General features: G+C 48.1%; 1 protein-coding gene across 1 annotated transcript in view; it reads right to left on the minus strand.

Moving 5' to 3' along the window:
* Positions 1 to 7,193: 7,193 nt before the first annotated feature.
* Positions 7,194 to 16,413, minus strand: part of LOC308184982 (uncharacterized protein) — a gene marked incomplete at its 3' end in the record, with an annotated part of 295,193 nt that continues 285,973 nt past the window's right edge. The window contains exons 3-5 of the mRNA XM_080572526.1: positions 11,536 to 12,767; positions 7,897 to 7,920; positions 7,194 to 7,203 (exon numbers count right to left, since the gene is read on the minus strand). Of these exons, the coding sequence (XP_080428652.1) occupies positions 7,194 to 7,203; positions 7,897 to 7,920; positions 11,536 to 12,767 (1,266 nt within the window). The remainder of the gene's footprint in view (positions 7,204 to 7,896; positions 7,921 to 11,535; positions 12,768 to 16,413) is intronic.

Consider the following 16,413-nt stretch of genomic DNA (forward strand, 5'->3'; position numbering starts at 1 on the left):
GAGAACTGGCCACTTTTCTCGTTCAGCAGTATCTAAAGCCAGCTGAATGGCTTTCACTTCTGCAAACTGACTCGATTCACCTTCTCCCTCAGCAGCTTCTGCAACTCGTCGTGTAGGACTCCATACAGCAGCTTTCCATCTCCGATGCTTTCCCACAATACGACAGGACCCATCAGTGAACAGGGCATATTTCTTCTCATTTTCCAGTAGCTTGTTGTACAGTGGGGCTTCTTCAGCACGGACCACCTCCTCCTCTGATGATATCCCAAAGTATTTGCCTTCTGGCCAGTCCATAATCACCTCCAAGATTCCTGGGCGACTGGGGTTTCCTATTTGAGCCTGCTGAGTAATCAGTGCAACCCACTTGCTCCATGTAGCATCAGTTGCATGATGTGTAGAGGGGACCCTTCCTTTGAACATCCAGCCTAGTACCGGCAGTCGGGGTGCCAGGAGGAGCTGCGCTTCAGTACCGACCACTTCCGAAGCAGATCGAACTCCTTCATATGCTGCCAAGATCTTCTTTTCAGTTGGAGTATAGCGGGCTTCAGATCCTCTGTATCCCCGACTCCAAAACCCCAGGGGTCGATCTCTAGTTTCCCCAGGTTCTTTCTGCCAGAGGCTCCAGGTGGGACCATTCTCCCCAGCTGCGGTGTAGAGCACATTCTTTACATCTGGTCCTTGTTCGGACTGGCCCGAGGGCTACTGCATGAACTATTTCCTGCTTAATTTGTTCAAAGGCTTACGGGTTACTTGGTCGAGCGGGTTTACAATCAGACTGTAATTTGGAATATGCATTCTCCAAAACCCCACGACACCTAGGAAAGTTTGTGTTTCTTTTTTGCTAGTTGGTGGAGACATAGCTGTTATTTTGTTGATCACATCCATTGGGATTTGACGACGTCCATCTTGCCATTTTATTCCTAAAAACTGGATCTCTCGTGCAGGTCCTTTGACTTTATTTTTTTTTAAGGCTAAACTGGCCTTCAGAAGGATTTGGACTATTTTCTTCCATTTGTCAAAAACTTCTTCTGCAGTTTCACCCCACACAATGATGTCATCGATGTACTGCAGGTGTTCAGGAGCTTCCCTCTGTTCCAGCGCAGACTGGATCAGTCCATGGCAAATGGTAGGGCTGTGTTTCCACCCCTGGGGCAGCCGATTCCAAGTATATTGGACTCCCCTCCAAGTGAAAGCAAACTGTGGCCTGCACTCTGCTGCTAGAGGGATGGAGAAAAATGCATTAGCGATATCAATTGTGGCATACCACTTGGCTGCCTTTGATTCCAGTTCATACTGGAGTTCTAGCATGTCCGGCACTGCAGCACTCAGTGGTGGCGTGACTTCGTTCAGGCCACGATAGTCCACTGTTAGTCTCCACTCACCATTAGACTTCCGCACTGGCCATATGGGACTATTAAAAGGTGAATGAGTCTTGCTGATCACTCCTTGGCTGTCCAGTTGATGAATTAGCTTATGGATGGGACTCAGGGAGTCTCGGTTGGTGCGATATTGCCGCCGGTGCACAGTTGTGGTAGCGATCGGCACTTGCTGTTCTTCGACCCTCAGCAACCCCACAGCAGAAGGGCCCTATGAGAGACCGGGCAAGGTAGACAACTCTTTAATGTCCTCTGTCTCCAAGGCAGCTATACCAAAAGCCCAGCGGAACCCTTTTGGGTCCTTGAAATATCCTCTTCTGAGATAGTCTATGCCAAGGATGCACGGAGTATCAGGGCCAGTCACAATACCTTGCTTTTGCCACTCATTCCCGGTTAGACTCACTTCAGCCTCCAATACAGTTAACTGCTGGGATCCCCCCGTCACACCATAAATACAGATGGGCTCTGGCCCTTTATAGCTTGATGGCATTAGAGTACATTGTGCACCGGTGTCTACCAAAGCCTTATACTTCTGTGCGTCTGACGTGCCAGGCCATCGAATCCACACAGTCCAATAAACTCGATTGTCCCTTTCCTCCCCCTGGCTGGAGGCAGGGCCCCTCTAGTCCTGGTCAGAATCTTCGTTTCTGTGTTTAAAGGACTGCCTGCTGGAAGTTGGAGCAGCAAACTTTTCAGAGAACCCCTTTTTCCCAATTGTTTTCTTTTGCAATTCACGTACCCGTGCCTCTAGGGTCGCAGTAGATTTTCCATCCCATTTTCCCATGTCCTCTCCATGGTCACGTAGGTAAAACCACAGGGTGGCGTGGGGTGTGTGCCCACCATATTGTCTTCCTTGCATGGATGAACACTTACCCCTAATAGCTGAGACACTGGTTTGTACAGGTGGGGAGGAAAATAAACTCTCTTTAAGTTGGTGGACCTCTTCAGAAAGTTTCTCCAAAGTATTCTCTTTTAGTTGGTGGACACTGGCTCGTTGAGGTGGGGGGGAAGATAAATTCTCTTTAAGTTGGTGGAACTCTTCAGAGAGTTTCTCCACAGCCGAGACACAGGCCTGTAGGGAAGAGGAGAGACTTTCTTCGTACTGCCGGAGTTGTTTAGCCACTTCATCCACTGTGGGTTCCTCATCCTCTTTCCAGGCCATTATTGCCAATGAGCTGGCATATGATGATGGTGCACTCTGTACAAACTTCTGCCACATGGGTCTTGTACACTGGACTTCATCTGGATCTGTGGATATTTGTGCGTCGTCTAGGTCCTTATAAATTACCTCCTGTACGGCTAATTCCCTCAGGTACTGAATTCCCTTCTCCATGGTGATCCACTTGCCTGGTAGACATACAAGTTCTTCCCTGAAGGGATACCTTTCCTGCACAGCTGACAGGCGACGCCTCCAGAGGCTGCGAGATCGTGCTCCATCTCCAATCGCTTTGTCAATGCCTGCGTCTCTAGCAAGGGATCCCAGCCGCCTGGCTTCCTTGCCCTCTAATTCCACACAATTGGCTCTGGTGTCCCAGCACCGGAGCAGCCAGGTGACAAGCTGCTCACCTATACAGCGACCAAAATTTTTTCGCACATCTCGTAGCTCACGCTGGTATAGGGTCCGGGTAGTTACTGTTGATTTTTCGACATCCTCATCCTCATCTTCATCCTCCTGCACCTTTGATGGCCCAGCCTCGTCTTCTCTATACCTAGACCTAGCAGAAGACTGTCTGCGTTCTAAACGACCTGTGTCTCTATACCATTTTTTCACCTTGTCTACAGGGGCAACTTGCACTGCTACAGCTCGTTTCTCTGACACAGCCACAGGAGTGGGAACGGCTGCAGGAGCTGGAACTGGAACAGCTGCACGAGCTGGAGCGGCTGCAGGAGCTGGAACTGGAACAGATGCAGGAGCTGAAAATGGAACAGCTGCAGGAGCTGGAGCGGCTGCGGGAGCTGGAACTGGAACGGCTGCGGGAGCTGGAACTGGGACAGCTGCAGGAGGTGGTACTGGAACATTTGGAGGAGCTGGAGCAGCTGCGGGAGCTGGAGCGGCTGCAGGGTCTGTCACTAGGTTGCTAGTAGCATCAATTGCAGCTCGATCAGGGGTGATCGTCCAAGACACTGGAGGTGCCCACTGCTCTAGAAACCTGCCCATATCCTCCCACACTCCCTGCCACTCGCAACTATCCCGCCTCAAGACAGATCTCCGGATGAGATTCCTAAGTAGTTGTTCAACCTTAAACAAAACCTGAAGCGCATTCAGGAGACATAACAACAAGAACATGCTGGTCTAAGTATCCCAAGGATATTCAACATCTCGGAGAACTATCGTAACTAGCTCGGGGGATAAGAGGGTGGTGAAGGAGAAAGGGAGAGTGAACAGGTAGGGAAACATGTCTTCCCTTGTCCCCTCCACAGATTGGCTCCCTGACGAAAAAAGGCAATAGGTGTAATTGCTAATAGTTTCTGAGATATGGTTTCCAAAGTATAGAGTCGACGTCAGTGCTGAGTACAAATACCAGGTTAGAGTCATGACCAGAAATCTCATCATTTCATAAGCCATTGTTACACCGCACAGTACCATAACAATCTTAAACCAGGGCCCGGAAAGGATAAACAGCGCGACAGGGAGCACATACAGAAAGTAACAGGCTATAAAACTCAATTTGGAAAACAGGCACAGCAGACTTGAGATCAAGGCAATCAACATTGTGACTAGCAACTATTAAGCAGGTCCAATACTTATACCAATTTTAGTTTAACACACTCTTGTCAAATCTGTCGTTACCTCAACCCTGCGTGCCCCACTTTGGGCACCAAAAAGGACTGCTATGGTTTAACCCGGCCAGCAGCTAAACACCACACAGCCGTTTGCTCACCCTCCCCCCTCCCTCTCTGGGATGGGGGAGAGAAACGGGAAAGTGAAGCCTGTGGGTTTAGATAAAGACAGTTTAATAGGACAGGAAAATAATAATAATAATAATGATAATAGTATTACTAATAATAATGTGTAAGAAACAAGTGATGCACAATGCAATTGCTCATCACCCGCTGACCGATGCCCAGCCTATCCCCGAGCAGCCGGCCCCCCCACCCCGGCTAGCCACCCCTATATATTGTTTAGCATGACGTCAGATGGTATGGAATACCCCTTTGGCCTGTTTGGGTCAGCTGTCCTGGGCCTGTCCCCTCCCAGCTCCTGCTGCACCCCTAGCCTGCTCGCTGGCAGGACAGAGCGAGAAGCCGAAAAGTCCTTGGCCTGGTGTAAGCACTGCTCTGCAACAATTAAAACATCAGCATGTTATCAGCGCTCATCTCATCCTAATCCAAAACATAGCACCCTACCAGCTACTAGGAGGAAAATTAACTCTATCCTAACTGAAACCAGGACAGACTCCTTTTTCGGAGGAGGAATCAAGTTATGTTCCCTATAATCCTAATAGTGCAGTGGAGGCAGAGGCAGCTGCTCCAGGAGGGGAGACAGGGACTGCAATTGATGCTGTCCCTGGAGACGTTACACCGGGTTGCACGGAGCAGTGGGAACCGAGGAGGGGGGGGTCCCAGTGGGCATCGGGGCCGTGTGGGGGTTGCTGCAGGACCGGTGCCACTCCCCCCTTACCAGCAGAGAGGTTAGGAGTTTTAAGAAGGAAATGAAGTCTTTAATTGAGGGCCTAGCAGAGCAGTCAAATCCGTTTCTAAGGCCTAATTTGTATTCCTGGGGGGGAAATGTCAGTCTTGAGTATGTTATTCCCTGGAGAAGAATGTTTAGGAGGGAAATGATTCGGCAGGCAGCGATGCAAGAATGGGAAAGAACTAACACCACCACCCCAAAACCGAGAGTAATTCTGTTAGAGCAGAAATATCTACTTATTCAACAGGGATATTAACAACCCACAACACAAAAATCATACAACAGACTTGGAGTCATAATGAGAAAGTACTCGGGGATAAAAAAAAAAGCAGAGAGTGAAACAAATGGTATTCACAGTGTACTGGGTAGTGAGGCAGAGGGCTAGAGATAGAGGGACTTTGGGGAGGAGTCGGGCCCAGGATGGAAAGGAGAGGAAGAGAGAGGAAGGAATGGCAGGCAAGAAAAGCTATCTGTGTTGCAGCCTAAACCCTAGCAGAGACAGGCTTTGAGAAGATGTTTTAAGTGTGGCTAGGCCGGCCACTTCAAATAGGAATATCCAGAGTGGAAGAAGGAGGAGAGATTGCTGTTATAAATTCAGAATAGGGGCATCGGGGCTTCTCAGAAAGCTAGTTCCCTGATAAATGAAAAAGTGTACCTCAGGGGTTCCTCAAGTGTACCTCAATGGGGATCACTCTACAATTATTGTTGCGGGCAAAACAGACTTAGCATAGGAAGATTAATAAAATTTATTACCTATTGCTGATATGCTGGAGCGGTGAGAAACAAGCTGGGGGCACCTTCCCCCATCCACTCTCTTCCACCTCTTCCCTGCCCTGAGTGGCGCGGGGGGGGTGGCAGTTGGCAGCTGTAGTCAGTCCGTGGTGCTTTGTTTCCACTGCTCCTTCACGGTCTTTCTCTCCCCTGCTCTGGTGTGGGGTCCCTCTCCTGGGGTGCCAACCTTCCTGGGCTGGTCCTGTGTGGGTTTCTCCACGGGCAGCGAAAAATGGGCTCTTTGGGAGCTGCTCCAGGTGTGGGTCTGTGCCACAGGGTCTATTCATCAGGAGTGGGTTGGTCCGGCTTGGGACCCCCTGGGGGCCACCCTCCCCCCCCCCGATCACCTGCTCCTGCATGGGCTCCTCTCCACGGGAGAGGACCTCCTCTGCTGTGGTACACCATGGGCTGCAGGGGGGTCTGCCTTCCCCACCAGGGGCCTCTCTGTGGGCCGCAGGGGGGGCTTCGGTTCCGGCACCTGGAACACCTCCGCACTGCATTCCACCTTCTCTGCACTGACCTTGGTGTCTGCAGGGAGGTTTCTCACTCCTCACTCTCCCAGCTGCTGTTGTGCAGCAGTTTGTTTTTTTTCCTTTTCTTGGATGTGCTCTCACAGAGGCACAAACTGCATGGCTCATGGCTGGGCCCCTTTGAAGCCAGCTGAAACTGGCCCTTATCTAACAGGGGGCAGCTGCTGGATTCTTCTCACAGGGGCTACCTCTGCAGCCCCCCTGCTACCAGAACCCAATACACTGGGGCAGCTAGGTCATTACCGGCCTTATCAGGGCTTAAATTAACTAATGAAACCCTAAATGTGATGGGGGTAGAAGGGACTGGGATAACAGTGCCACTTTTTGGGGACACCAAGCTGAGACTAGGGATAGAATGATCACTGGGCAATTACTGTATGCACCCGAGGCAGGGACTAACTTGTTGGGAAAGGATTTGATAATGAAATTGGGCATTCAAATAGTAAATTGTTAGGCTGGAATAACATTGTTATTAATGGGGTGCTCTCAGACCCCGAGTGCAAAGATATATTTGCCTTTGAGTGGAAAGACCCTGAAATGGGGCGGAAGCAGCAATACAGATGGACGGTTTTACCTCAGGGGTTTACAGGGCCACCGATTTATTTGGTCAAGTTCTAGAACACATTTTGGAGCAATTCCAACCTCCCGAGGAGGTGTTGCTGTTACAATATGTGGATGATCTTTTATTGTCAGGACAGGAGAAAACAGTTGTGAAGGAAGCCACTAACAAGCTATTAGACTTTCTGGGAAAACAGGTCTTGAAAGTATTGGGAAAATAAATTACTATACGTAGAAAGAGAAGTCAAGTATTTAGGGCATCTAGTGTCTGAGGGGGAACAAAGAATAAATCCATAGAGGATTCAGGGAATTGTTGAGCTACCCCTACCCAAAACTAAAAAGAAGTAAAAAGTTTTAAGAGAAAGAGGTTTTTAAGGAATTAGGACTCATGAAGTCCAAAGGAAAACAGATACTCCGTGAGGGGAGAGAAATGCTGAATAAAGTGCTAATGAGGCAAATATTAACTGTTTTGCATCAAGAGGGTCATTGGGGAATTCAAGCAATGTGTGACGCTGTGCTATGGAAATATGTATGCGTAGGAATATATATACTCTGGCTGAACAAGTATGCAGGAGTTGTGTAGCATGTCAAAAGGTAAACAGAAAAATAATCCGCAGTCAGCCCAAAGGGGGGGGCGAGAACCAGGAATTCAACGCTTCCAAAATGTACAGGTAGATTTTACAGAACTCCTTAGAGTATGTAGATTTAAATATTTATTAGTCTTGGTCGATCACTTGTCAGGGTGGGTGGAAGCTTTCCCTTCAGTATCTGCTACCACGAACATAGTAACTAAAGTAATTCTAGAACAAATAACTCCCAGGTATGGAATTGTTGAAAATATTGACTCTGATCAAGGAAATCGCTTCATGTCAGAAATATTGCAAGGGCTATTGTGGACTCTAGGAATTAAGTGGAAATTTCACACTCCTTGGCATCCTTCCTCTTCTGGAAGGGTGGAGAGGATCAGACAGTAAAGAAGCAATTGACTGAGTTATGGAAACTCGGCTTCCCCAGATGAAGTGCTTACCTTTGGCACTTCTCCAAATTCAAACTGCACCAAGAAAAGACGTGGGAGTTTCACCATATGAAATATTATTTGGATTGCTGTACATGGACAAAGGGAATGAATGACCTCAATTTGAGACGAAAGATGCTTTTCTTAAGAACTACATACTCGGGCTGTCGTCCTCTTTGTCATCTCTCAGGACCCGTGGACTGTTAGCTCAAACCCCACCCTTGGAAACCCTGATCCATCCATTCCGAGCAGGAGATTGGGTTCTGATGCGAACATGGAGAGAATTGAAGCTGCAACCTGAGTGGGACAGACCGTTCCAAGTGCTCCTGACTACTGAGACGACAGGAAGAATGGCTGAGAAAGGGTGGACTCATACCTGGGTAAAAGCATCACTTAACCCTGACACCTGAGAGATTGCATTAACAAAGACTTTTAAGGTTAAAACTGTTGAAACTGTCCATTGTAAACCTTTAACTTCTTAGAAGAATTCTTAATGAATTAATGAATAAAAGGGATTGAATTACACAGAATTAGAGTGTTTCCCAGGAACACTCTCTGAAAAGTGGGAGAAAAAGAAGGGGGGGGTATTTAATCCCCACCAGAAGAATCCTTATCAGTTTGTGATTTTTATTATTTTTCTTAATTATTATTTCTTAATTATTATAGTGGTGTATGTGTATATGTATATATATATATGATGTATTTTAAGTTTATCTTAGTAATACCTATTCTCAATGGATTAGTGATAGGATGGAGGGAAAAATCAGCATTTCCAATTAATCCAGAACATCTCTCGAGTTCTATCTCAAAATAATTGTTGGATTTGCACCCAGATGCCTAGAAAGACTGAAAAGGCCTTGTCCATAATTGCTCTTCCGTTAGCAGCAACAACTGTATCTGGATTCTCCAGTTTTCCAAATATACCGAATCATACTCAGTCCCGGGAAGGAATAGGTTTTGAAGCTGAGCTTCCTACACATAATCCTGGCTACAATATTATGTGTTAGCAAATATGCTTCTTAGACAACATTGATATAAACTCAGGAGGCAATAGTACTGACCCTGGATGCGGAGGTACTATCCACGATGTAGGGAATAATCCATACTGTACCGAATATGGTAGCCACGGGAATGCTAACCTTTATAATGCCCACCAGTTATATCGTGAGAATCGTGTAACTGGATGGCCTGTCCCGAACAGCAAGGAGTGGTACTGGCTATGTGGTAATAAAGCCAGGAAGGTGTTGCCCCTAGGATGGAAGGGAGCTTGCACCCTGGGGGCAATAATTCCAAATGTAACTATTATTGAAGATCCACAAAGCCAAAGCCCCCTTTAGACCACATGCAGAATTAAGAGGACTCCAGATAATCCTCTAGTAAAATTCTCTAGCATTTCACAGTTTTGCAAGGTGGTTTTTACCTTGATTAGGGGTGAGTAAATTAGAAAAAGCTATTGTAAATATCTCAGCTATAATTGAAGAAATAGAAAATAACACTCTGGATGCAAGAAAAAGGAGATACGTTTGCAAAAACAGTACTCTAGAATCGAATGGTATTAGCTTTATTAATAACCTCATAAGGAGGAGCGTGCACTGTAATTAATACTAGTTGCTGTATATATGTAGATCAAATAGGACTAGTCTGACTGATCTCAAAAATATTTGGGGAAAAAAAAAAAATCCTACATAGAGTGGCTCAAGATGACACTTCCTGGGGATTTAGAAACATTTGGGAGAAACAAACTTCGTGCTTACCTGAATGGAATTGGCTCAAACAACTATTTGTTGGTATTGTAATAATAATGGCATTGTATATCTGTCATCCCCCATGACATCCGAAGAAGAATATTGCACCTTAATGTTGGAAAACTCAGGAGTGCGGTATGTGAAGAGGTGCAAAAATAGCAATAGGAGTAAGAAAAGAAGGGGGGAATTGTGAGAAACAAAGTTCTGTTTTTGCAGTAGAGAGCTAACCTTCTGTCTTCCAAGGTAGTTGTGTAGTCATAACAAGGAGAAATGCTAAGTAGATAAGTGGATTGTAGAAGGCCTCCCTGTTCCAAAATAAGGTAGAAGCTTGAGAAAAACAGGATGAGCAGTGTGAGAACAGGAAAACAAAGATCACAAGTTCTCAAAACATAAGAAAGAAGAAAAAAAAAAGGAAAAAGGAGAAATAAAGGGATAAAATAAAAGAAAAACTGTACATATATGGTATAGAGGAGCGTCGAGTAGCTTGTGAACCTGTAGTACTCAGCCGATAAGGAAACGGGAGGTGATTAGGTGTTGGGTAATGGGGAATAAAAGGTTATGATCTGTTTACTAAAATGCGCTCCTGATTGGCAGGACGCCCACCATTGCAATTGCAAATGAAAAAGTTTCACAGAAGGTCCTGTGTGAAGAAAATTATTGAGGTTTTTCTCACAATTCCGGGGTAGGGATTCTGCAATCTCAAGTAACTCTGGCAATGATTCACATAGAATCATAGAATCCTAGAATATCCCGAGTTGGAAGGGACCCATAAGGATCATCGAGCCCAACTCCTGGCACCGCACAGGTCTACCCAAAAGTTTAGACCATGTGACTAAGTGCACAGTCCAATCGCTTCTTAAATTCAGACAGGCTTGGTGCAGAGACTACTTCACTGGTGTTGTGGTTTAACCCGGCTGGCAGCTAAACACCACACAGCCGTTCGCTCACCCTCCCCCCTCCCTCTCTGGGATGGGGGAGAGAAACGGGAAAGTGAAGTCGGTGAGTTGAGATAAAGACAGTTTATTAAGACAGGAATATAATAATAACAATAATAATAATAATAGTGATAATGATAATAGTATTAATAATAATAATGTGTAAGAAAACAAGTGATGCACAATGCAACTGCTCACCACCCGCTGACCGATGCCCAGCCTATCCCCGAGCAGCCGGCCCCCCACCCCGGCCAGCCACCCCTATATGTTGTTTAGCATGACGTCAGATGGTATGGAATACCCCTTTGGCCTGTTTGGGTCAGCTGTCCTGGGTCTGTCCCCTCCCAGCTCCTGCTGCACCCCCAGCCTGCTCGCTGGCAGGACAGAGCGAGAAGCCGAAAAGTCCTTGGCCTGGTGTAAACACTGCTCTGCAACAATTAAAACATCAGCATGTTATCAGCGCTCTTCTCATCCTAATCCAAAACATAGCACCCTACCAGCTACTATGAGGGAAAATTAACTCTGTACTAACTGGAACCAGGACAGATACCCACCCCTTATACCATAGCATTTATGTCATGCTCAGGTTACACTCTTTCCAATACATTCTAATTAATCACCATTTTCATCTATGATATATAGCAATCATGGTAGTGATGACATACAGTACTGTATAGTAATTAACATACTACAATTCAACTCATGGGCTATTCTCACCCAGTATTAAATCCCCTTGAGGTACACACCGGACCTCCCCATTCTTTTGCATTACCCACCAAGTGCATCCAGGTCCCTGAGCAAAAGCGATCCCACGAATGGGTTTGCCTTTTCCTGAGGCAGGAGTAGCCCAGACTGTCTTCCCCAGCATGTTTCTTACGTGCACTACAGGAACTTTATCCCCTTCTACAGTGCGTAACAGGTTTGATTGGGCAGGTCCAGCTCGGTTGGCAGATCCCCTGGTATTGACTAACCAGGTGGCCTTTGCCAAATGTGTATCCCAATTTTTGATTGTCCCAGCACCCATTGCTTTCAGTGTAGTCTTCAACAGTCCACTGTATCGTTCAACTTTTCCACAGGCTGGTGCATGATAGGGGATGTGATACACCCACTCAATACCATGTTCTTTGGCCCAAGTGTCTATAAGGTTGTTTCGGAAATGAGTCCCGTTGTCTGACTCAATTCTCTCTGGGGTGCCATGTCGCCATAGGACTTGCTTTTCAAGGCCCAGGATAGTGTTCCGGGCGGTGGCATGGGGCACAGGATATGTTTCTAGCCATCCGGTGGTTGCTTCCACCATTGTAAGTACGTGGCGCTTGCCGTTGCGGGTTTGAGGGAGTGTGATGTAATCAATCTGCCAGGCCTCTCCATATTTATATTTCAGCCATCGTCCTCCATACCAAAGAGGCTTTGACCGTTTGGCTTGCTTGATTGCAGCACATGTTTCACAGTCATGAATAACCTGTGCTATAGTGTCCATGGTCAGGTCCACCCCTCGATCACGAGCCCATCTGTAGGTTGCATCTCTACCTTGATGGCCTGAGGTGTCATGGGCCCATCGGGCTATAAATAATTCACCTTTATGTTGCCAGTCCAGGTCCACCTGAGCCACTTCACTCTTAGCAGCCTGATCCACCTGCTGGTTGTTTTGATGTTCTTCAGTAGCCCGATTCTTGGGCACATGAGCATCTACATGGCGTACCTTTACAACCAGGTTCTCTACCCGGGCAGCAATATCTTGCCACAATGCCGCAGCCCAGATGGGCTTGCCCCTGCGCTGCCAGTTGTTCTGCTTCCATTGCTGTAACCACCCCCACAGGGCATTTGCTACCATCCATGAATCAGTATAGAGATAGAGAACTGGCCACTTTTCTCGTTCAGCAATATCTAAAGCCAGCTGAATGGCTTTCACTTCTGCAAACTGACTCGATTCACCTTCTCCCTCAGCAGCTTCTGCAACTCGTCGTGTAGGACTCCATACAGCAGCTTTCCATCTCCGATGCTTTCCCACAATACGACAGGACCCATCAGTGAACAGGGCATATTTCTTCTCATTTTCCAGTAGCTTGTTGTACAGTGGGGCTTCTTCAGCACGAACCACCTCCTTCTCTGGTGATATCCCAAAGTATTTGCCTTCTGGCCAGTCCATAATCACCTCCAAGATTCTTGGGCGACTGGGGTTTCCTATTTGAGCCCGCTGAGTAATCAGTGCAACCCACTTGCTCCATGTAGCATCAGTTGCATGATGTGTAGAGGGGACCCTTCCTTTGAACATCCAGCCTAGTACCGGCAGTCGGGGTGCCAGGAGGAGCTGCGCTTCAGTACCGACCACTTCCGAAGCAGATCGAACTCCTTCATATGCTGCCAAGATCTCCTTTTCAGTTGCAGTGTAGCGGGCCTCAGATCCTCTGTATCCCCGACTCCAAAACCCCAGGGGTCGACCTCGAGTTTCCCCAGGTTCTTTCTGCCAGAGGCTCCAGGTGGGACCATTCTCCCCGGCTGCGGTGTAGAGCACATTCTTTACATCTGGTCCTGTTCGGACTGGCCCGAGGGCTACTGCATGAACTATTTCCTGCTTAATTTGTTCAAAGGCTTGTCGTTGCTCAGGGCCCCATTCAAAAGAGTTCTTCTTACGTGTTGCTTGGTAGAGCGGGTTTACAATCAGACTGTAATTTGGAATGTGCATTCTCCAAAACCCCACGACACCTAGGAAAGTTTGTGTTTCTTTTTTGCTAGTTGGTGGAGACATAGCTGTTATTTTGTTGATCACATCCATTGGGATTTGACGACGTCCATCTTGCCATTTTATTCCTAAAAACTGGATCTCTCGTGCAGGTCCTTTAACTTTATTCTGTTTTATGGCAAAACCGGCCTTCAGAAGGATTTGGACTATATTCTTCCATTTGTCAAAAACTTCTTCTGCAGTGTCACCCCACACAATGATGTCATCGATGTACTGCAGGTGTTCAGGAGCTTCCCCCTGTTCCAGCGCAGACTGGATCAGTCCATGGCAAATGGTAGGGCTGTGTTTCCACCCCTGGGGCAGCCGATTCCAAGTATATTGGACTCCCCTCCAAGTGAAAGCAAACTGTGGCCTGCACTGTGCTGCTAGAGGGATGGAGAAAAATGCATTAGCGATATCAATTGTGGCATACCACTTGGCTGCCTTTGATTCCAGTTCATACTGGAGTTCTAGCATGTCCGGCACTGCAGCACTCAGTGGTGGCGTGACTTCGTTCAGGCCACGATAGTCCACTGTTAGTCTCCACTCACCATTAGACTTTCGCACTGGCCATATGGGACTATTAAAAGGTGAATGAGTCTTGCTGATCACTCCTTGGCTGTCCAGTTGATGAATTAGCTTATGGATGGGACTCAGGGAGTCTCGGTTGGTGCGATATTGCCGCCGGTGCACAGTTGTGGTAGCGATCGGCACTTGCTGTTCTTCGACCCTCAGCAACCCCACAGCAGAAGGGCCCTATGAGAGACCGGGCAAGGTAGACAACTCTTTAATGTCCTCTGTCTCCAAGGCAGCTATACCAAAAGCCCAGCGGAACCCTTTTGGGTCCTTGAAATATCCTCTTCTGAGACAGTCTATGCCAAGGATGCACGGAGCATCTAGGCCAGTCACAATACCTTGCTTTTGCCACTCATTCCCGGTTAGGCTCACTTCAGCCTCCAATACAGTTAACTGCTGGGATCCCCCCGTCACACCATAAATACAGATGGGCTCTGGCCCTTTATAACTTGATGGCATTAGAGTACATTGTGCACCGGTGTATACCAAAGCCTTATACTTCTGTGCGTCTGACGTGCCAGGCCATCGAATCCACACAGTCCAATAAACTCGATTGTCCCTTTCCTCCCCCTGGCTGGAGGCAGGGCCCCTCTAGTCCTGGTCAGAATCTTCGTTTCTGTGTTTAAAGGACTGCCTGCTGGAAGTTGGAGCAGCAAACTTTTCAGAGAACCCCTTTTTCCCAATTTTTTTCTTTTGCAATTCACGTACCCGTGCCTCTAGGGTCGCAGTAGATTTTCCATCCCATTTTCCCATGTCCTCTCCATGGTCACGTAGGTAAAACCACAGGGTGGCGTGGGGTGTGTGCCCACCATATTGTCTTCCTTGCATAGATGAACACTTACCCCTAATAGCTGAGACACTGGTTTGTACAGGTGGGGAGGAAAATAATCTCTCTTCAAGTTGGTGGATCTTTTCAGAAAGTTTCTCCAAAGTATTCTCTTTTAGCTGGTGGACACTGGTTCGTTCAGGTGAAGGGGAAGATAATCTTTCTTCAAGTTGGTGGATCTTTTCAGAAAGTTTCTCCAAAGCATTCTCTTTTAGCTGGTGGACACTGGTTCGTTCAGGTGGAGGGGAAGATAAATTCTCTTTAAGTTGGTGGACCTCTTCAGAGAGTTTTCTCTCCACAGCTGAGGCACAGGCCTGTAGGGAAGAGATTTCCTTCGTACTGCCGGAGTATTTTAGTCACTTCATTCACTGGGGGATTCTCCTCCTCTTTCCAGGTTAGTATTGCCAATGAGCTGGCATATGATGATGGTGCACTCTGTACAAACTTCCGCCACATGGGTAGTGTACACCGGACTGCATCTGGATCTGCGAATGTTTGTGCGTCGTCTAGGTCCTTATAAATTACTTCCCGTACAGCCAATTCCCTCAGGTACTGAATTCCCTTCTCCATGGTGGTCCATTTGCCTGGTAGACATACAAGTTCTTCCTTGAAGGGATACCTTTCCTGCACAGCTGACAGGAGACGCCTCCAGAGGCTGCGAGATCGTGCTCCATCTCCAATTGCTTTGTCAATGCATGCGTCCCTAGCAAGGGATCCCAGCCGCCTGGCTTCCTTGCCCTCTAATTCCACATAATTGGCTCCCGTGTCCCAGCACCGGAGCAGCCAGGTGACAAGCTGCTCACCTATACAGCCACCAAAATCTTTTCGCACATCTCGTAGCTCACGCTGGTATAGGGTCCGGGTAGTTACTGTTGATTTTTCGACATCCTCATCCTCATCTTCAGTCTCCTGCACCTTTGATGGCCCAGCCTCGTCTTCACTATGCCCAGACTTAGCAGAAGACTGTCTGCATTCTAAACGACCTGAGCCTCTATACCATTTTTTCACCTTGTCTACAGGGGCAACTTGCACTGCTACAGCTCGTTTCTCTGACCCAGACACAGGGTCTGCCACAGGGGTTGGAATACCCTCTGCGGGGTCAACTTGCACTGCTACAGCTCGTTTCTCTGACCCAGACACAGGGTCTGCCACAGGGGTTGGAATACCCTCTGCGGGGTCAACTTGCACTGCTACAGCTAGTTTCTCTGACCCAGACACAGAAGTGGGAGCAGCTACAGGAGCTGGAGCTGCTGCAGGGGCTGGAGTGGCTGCGGGAGCTGGAGCTGGAGCGGCTGCAGGAGCTGGAGCGGCTGCAGGAGCTGGAGCTGGAGCAGCTGCAGGGGCTGGAGCGGCTGCAGGAGCTGGAGCTGGAGCTGGAGAGGCTGCAGGGGCTGGAGTGGCTGCAGGAGCTGGAGCTGGAGCTGCAGCTGGAGCGGCTGCAGGAGCTGGAACTGGAGCGGCTGCAGGAGCTGGAGCGGCTGCAGGAGCTGGACCTGGAACGGCTGCAGGAGCTGGAGCTGGAGCAGCTGCAGGAGCTGCAGCTGGAGCGGCTGCAGGAGCTGGAGCTGGAACGGCTGCAGGAGCTGGAACTGGAACGGCTGCAGGAGCTGGAGCGGCTGCAGGAGCTGCAGCTGGAGTGGCTGCAGGAGCTGGAGCTGGAGCGGCTACAGGAGCTGGAGCTAGGTTGCTAGTAGCATCAATTGCAGCTCGATAGGCACAAGCCAGACC

The sequence above is a fragment of the Anser brachyrhynchus genome (genome assembly GCF_964034855.1).
Source record: "Anser brachyrhynchus genome assembly, chromosome: W".
Taxonomy (NCBI): domain Eukaryota; kingdom Metazoa; phylum Chordata; class Aves; order Anseriformes; family Anatidae; genus Anser; species Anser brachyrhynchus.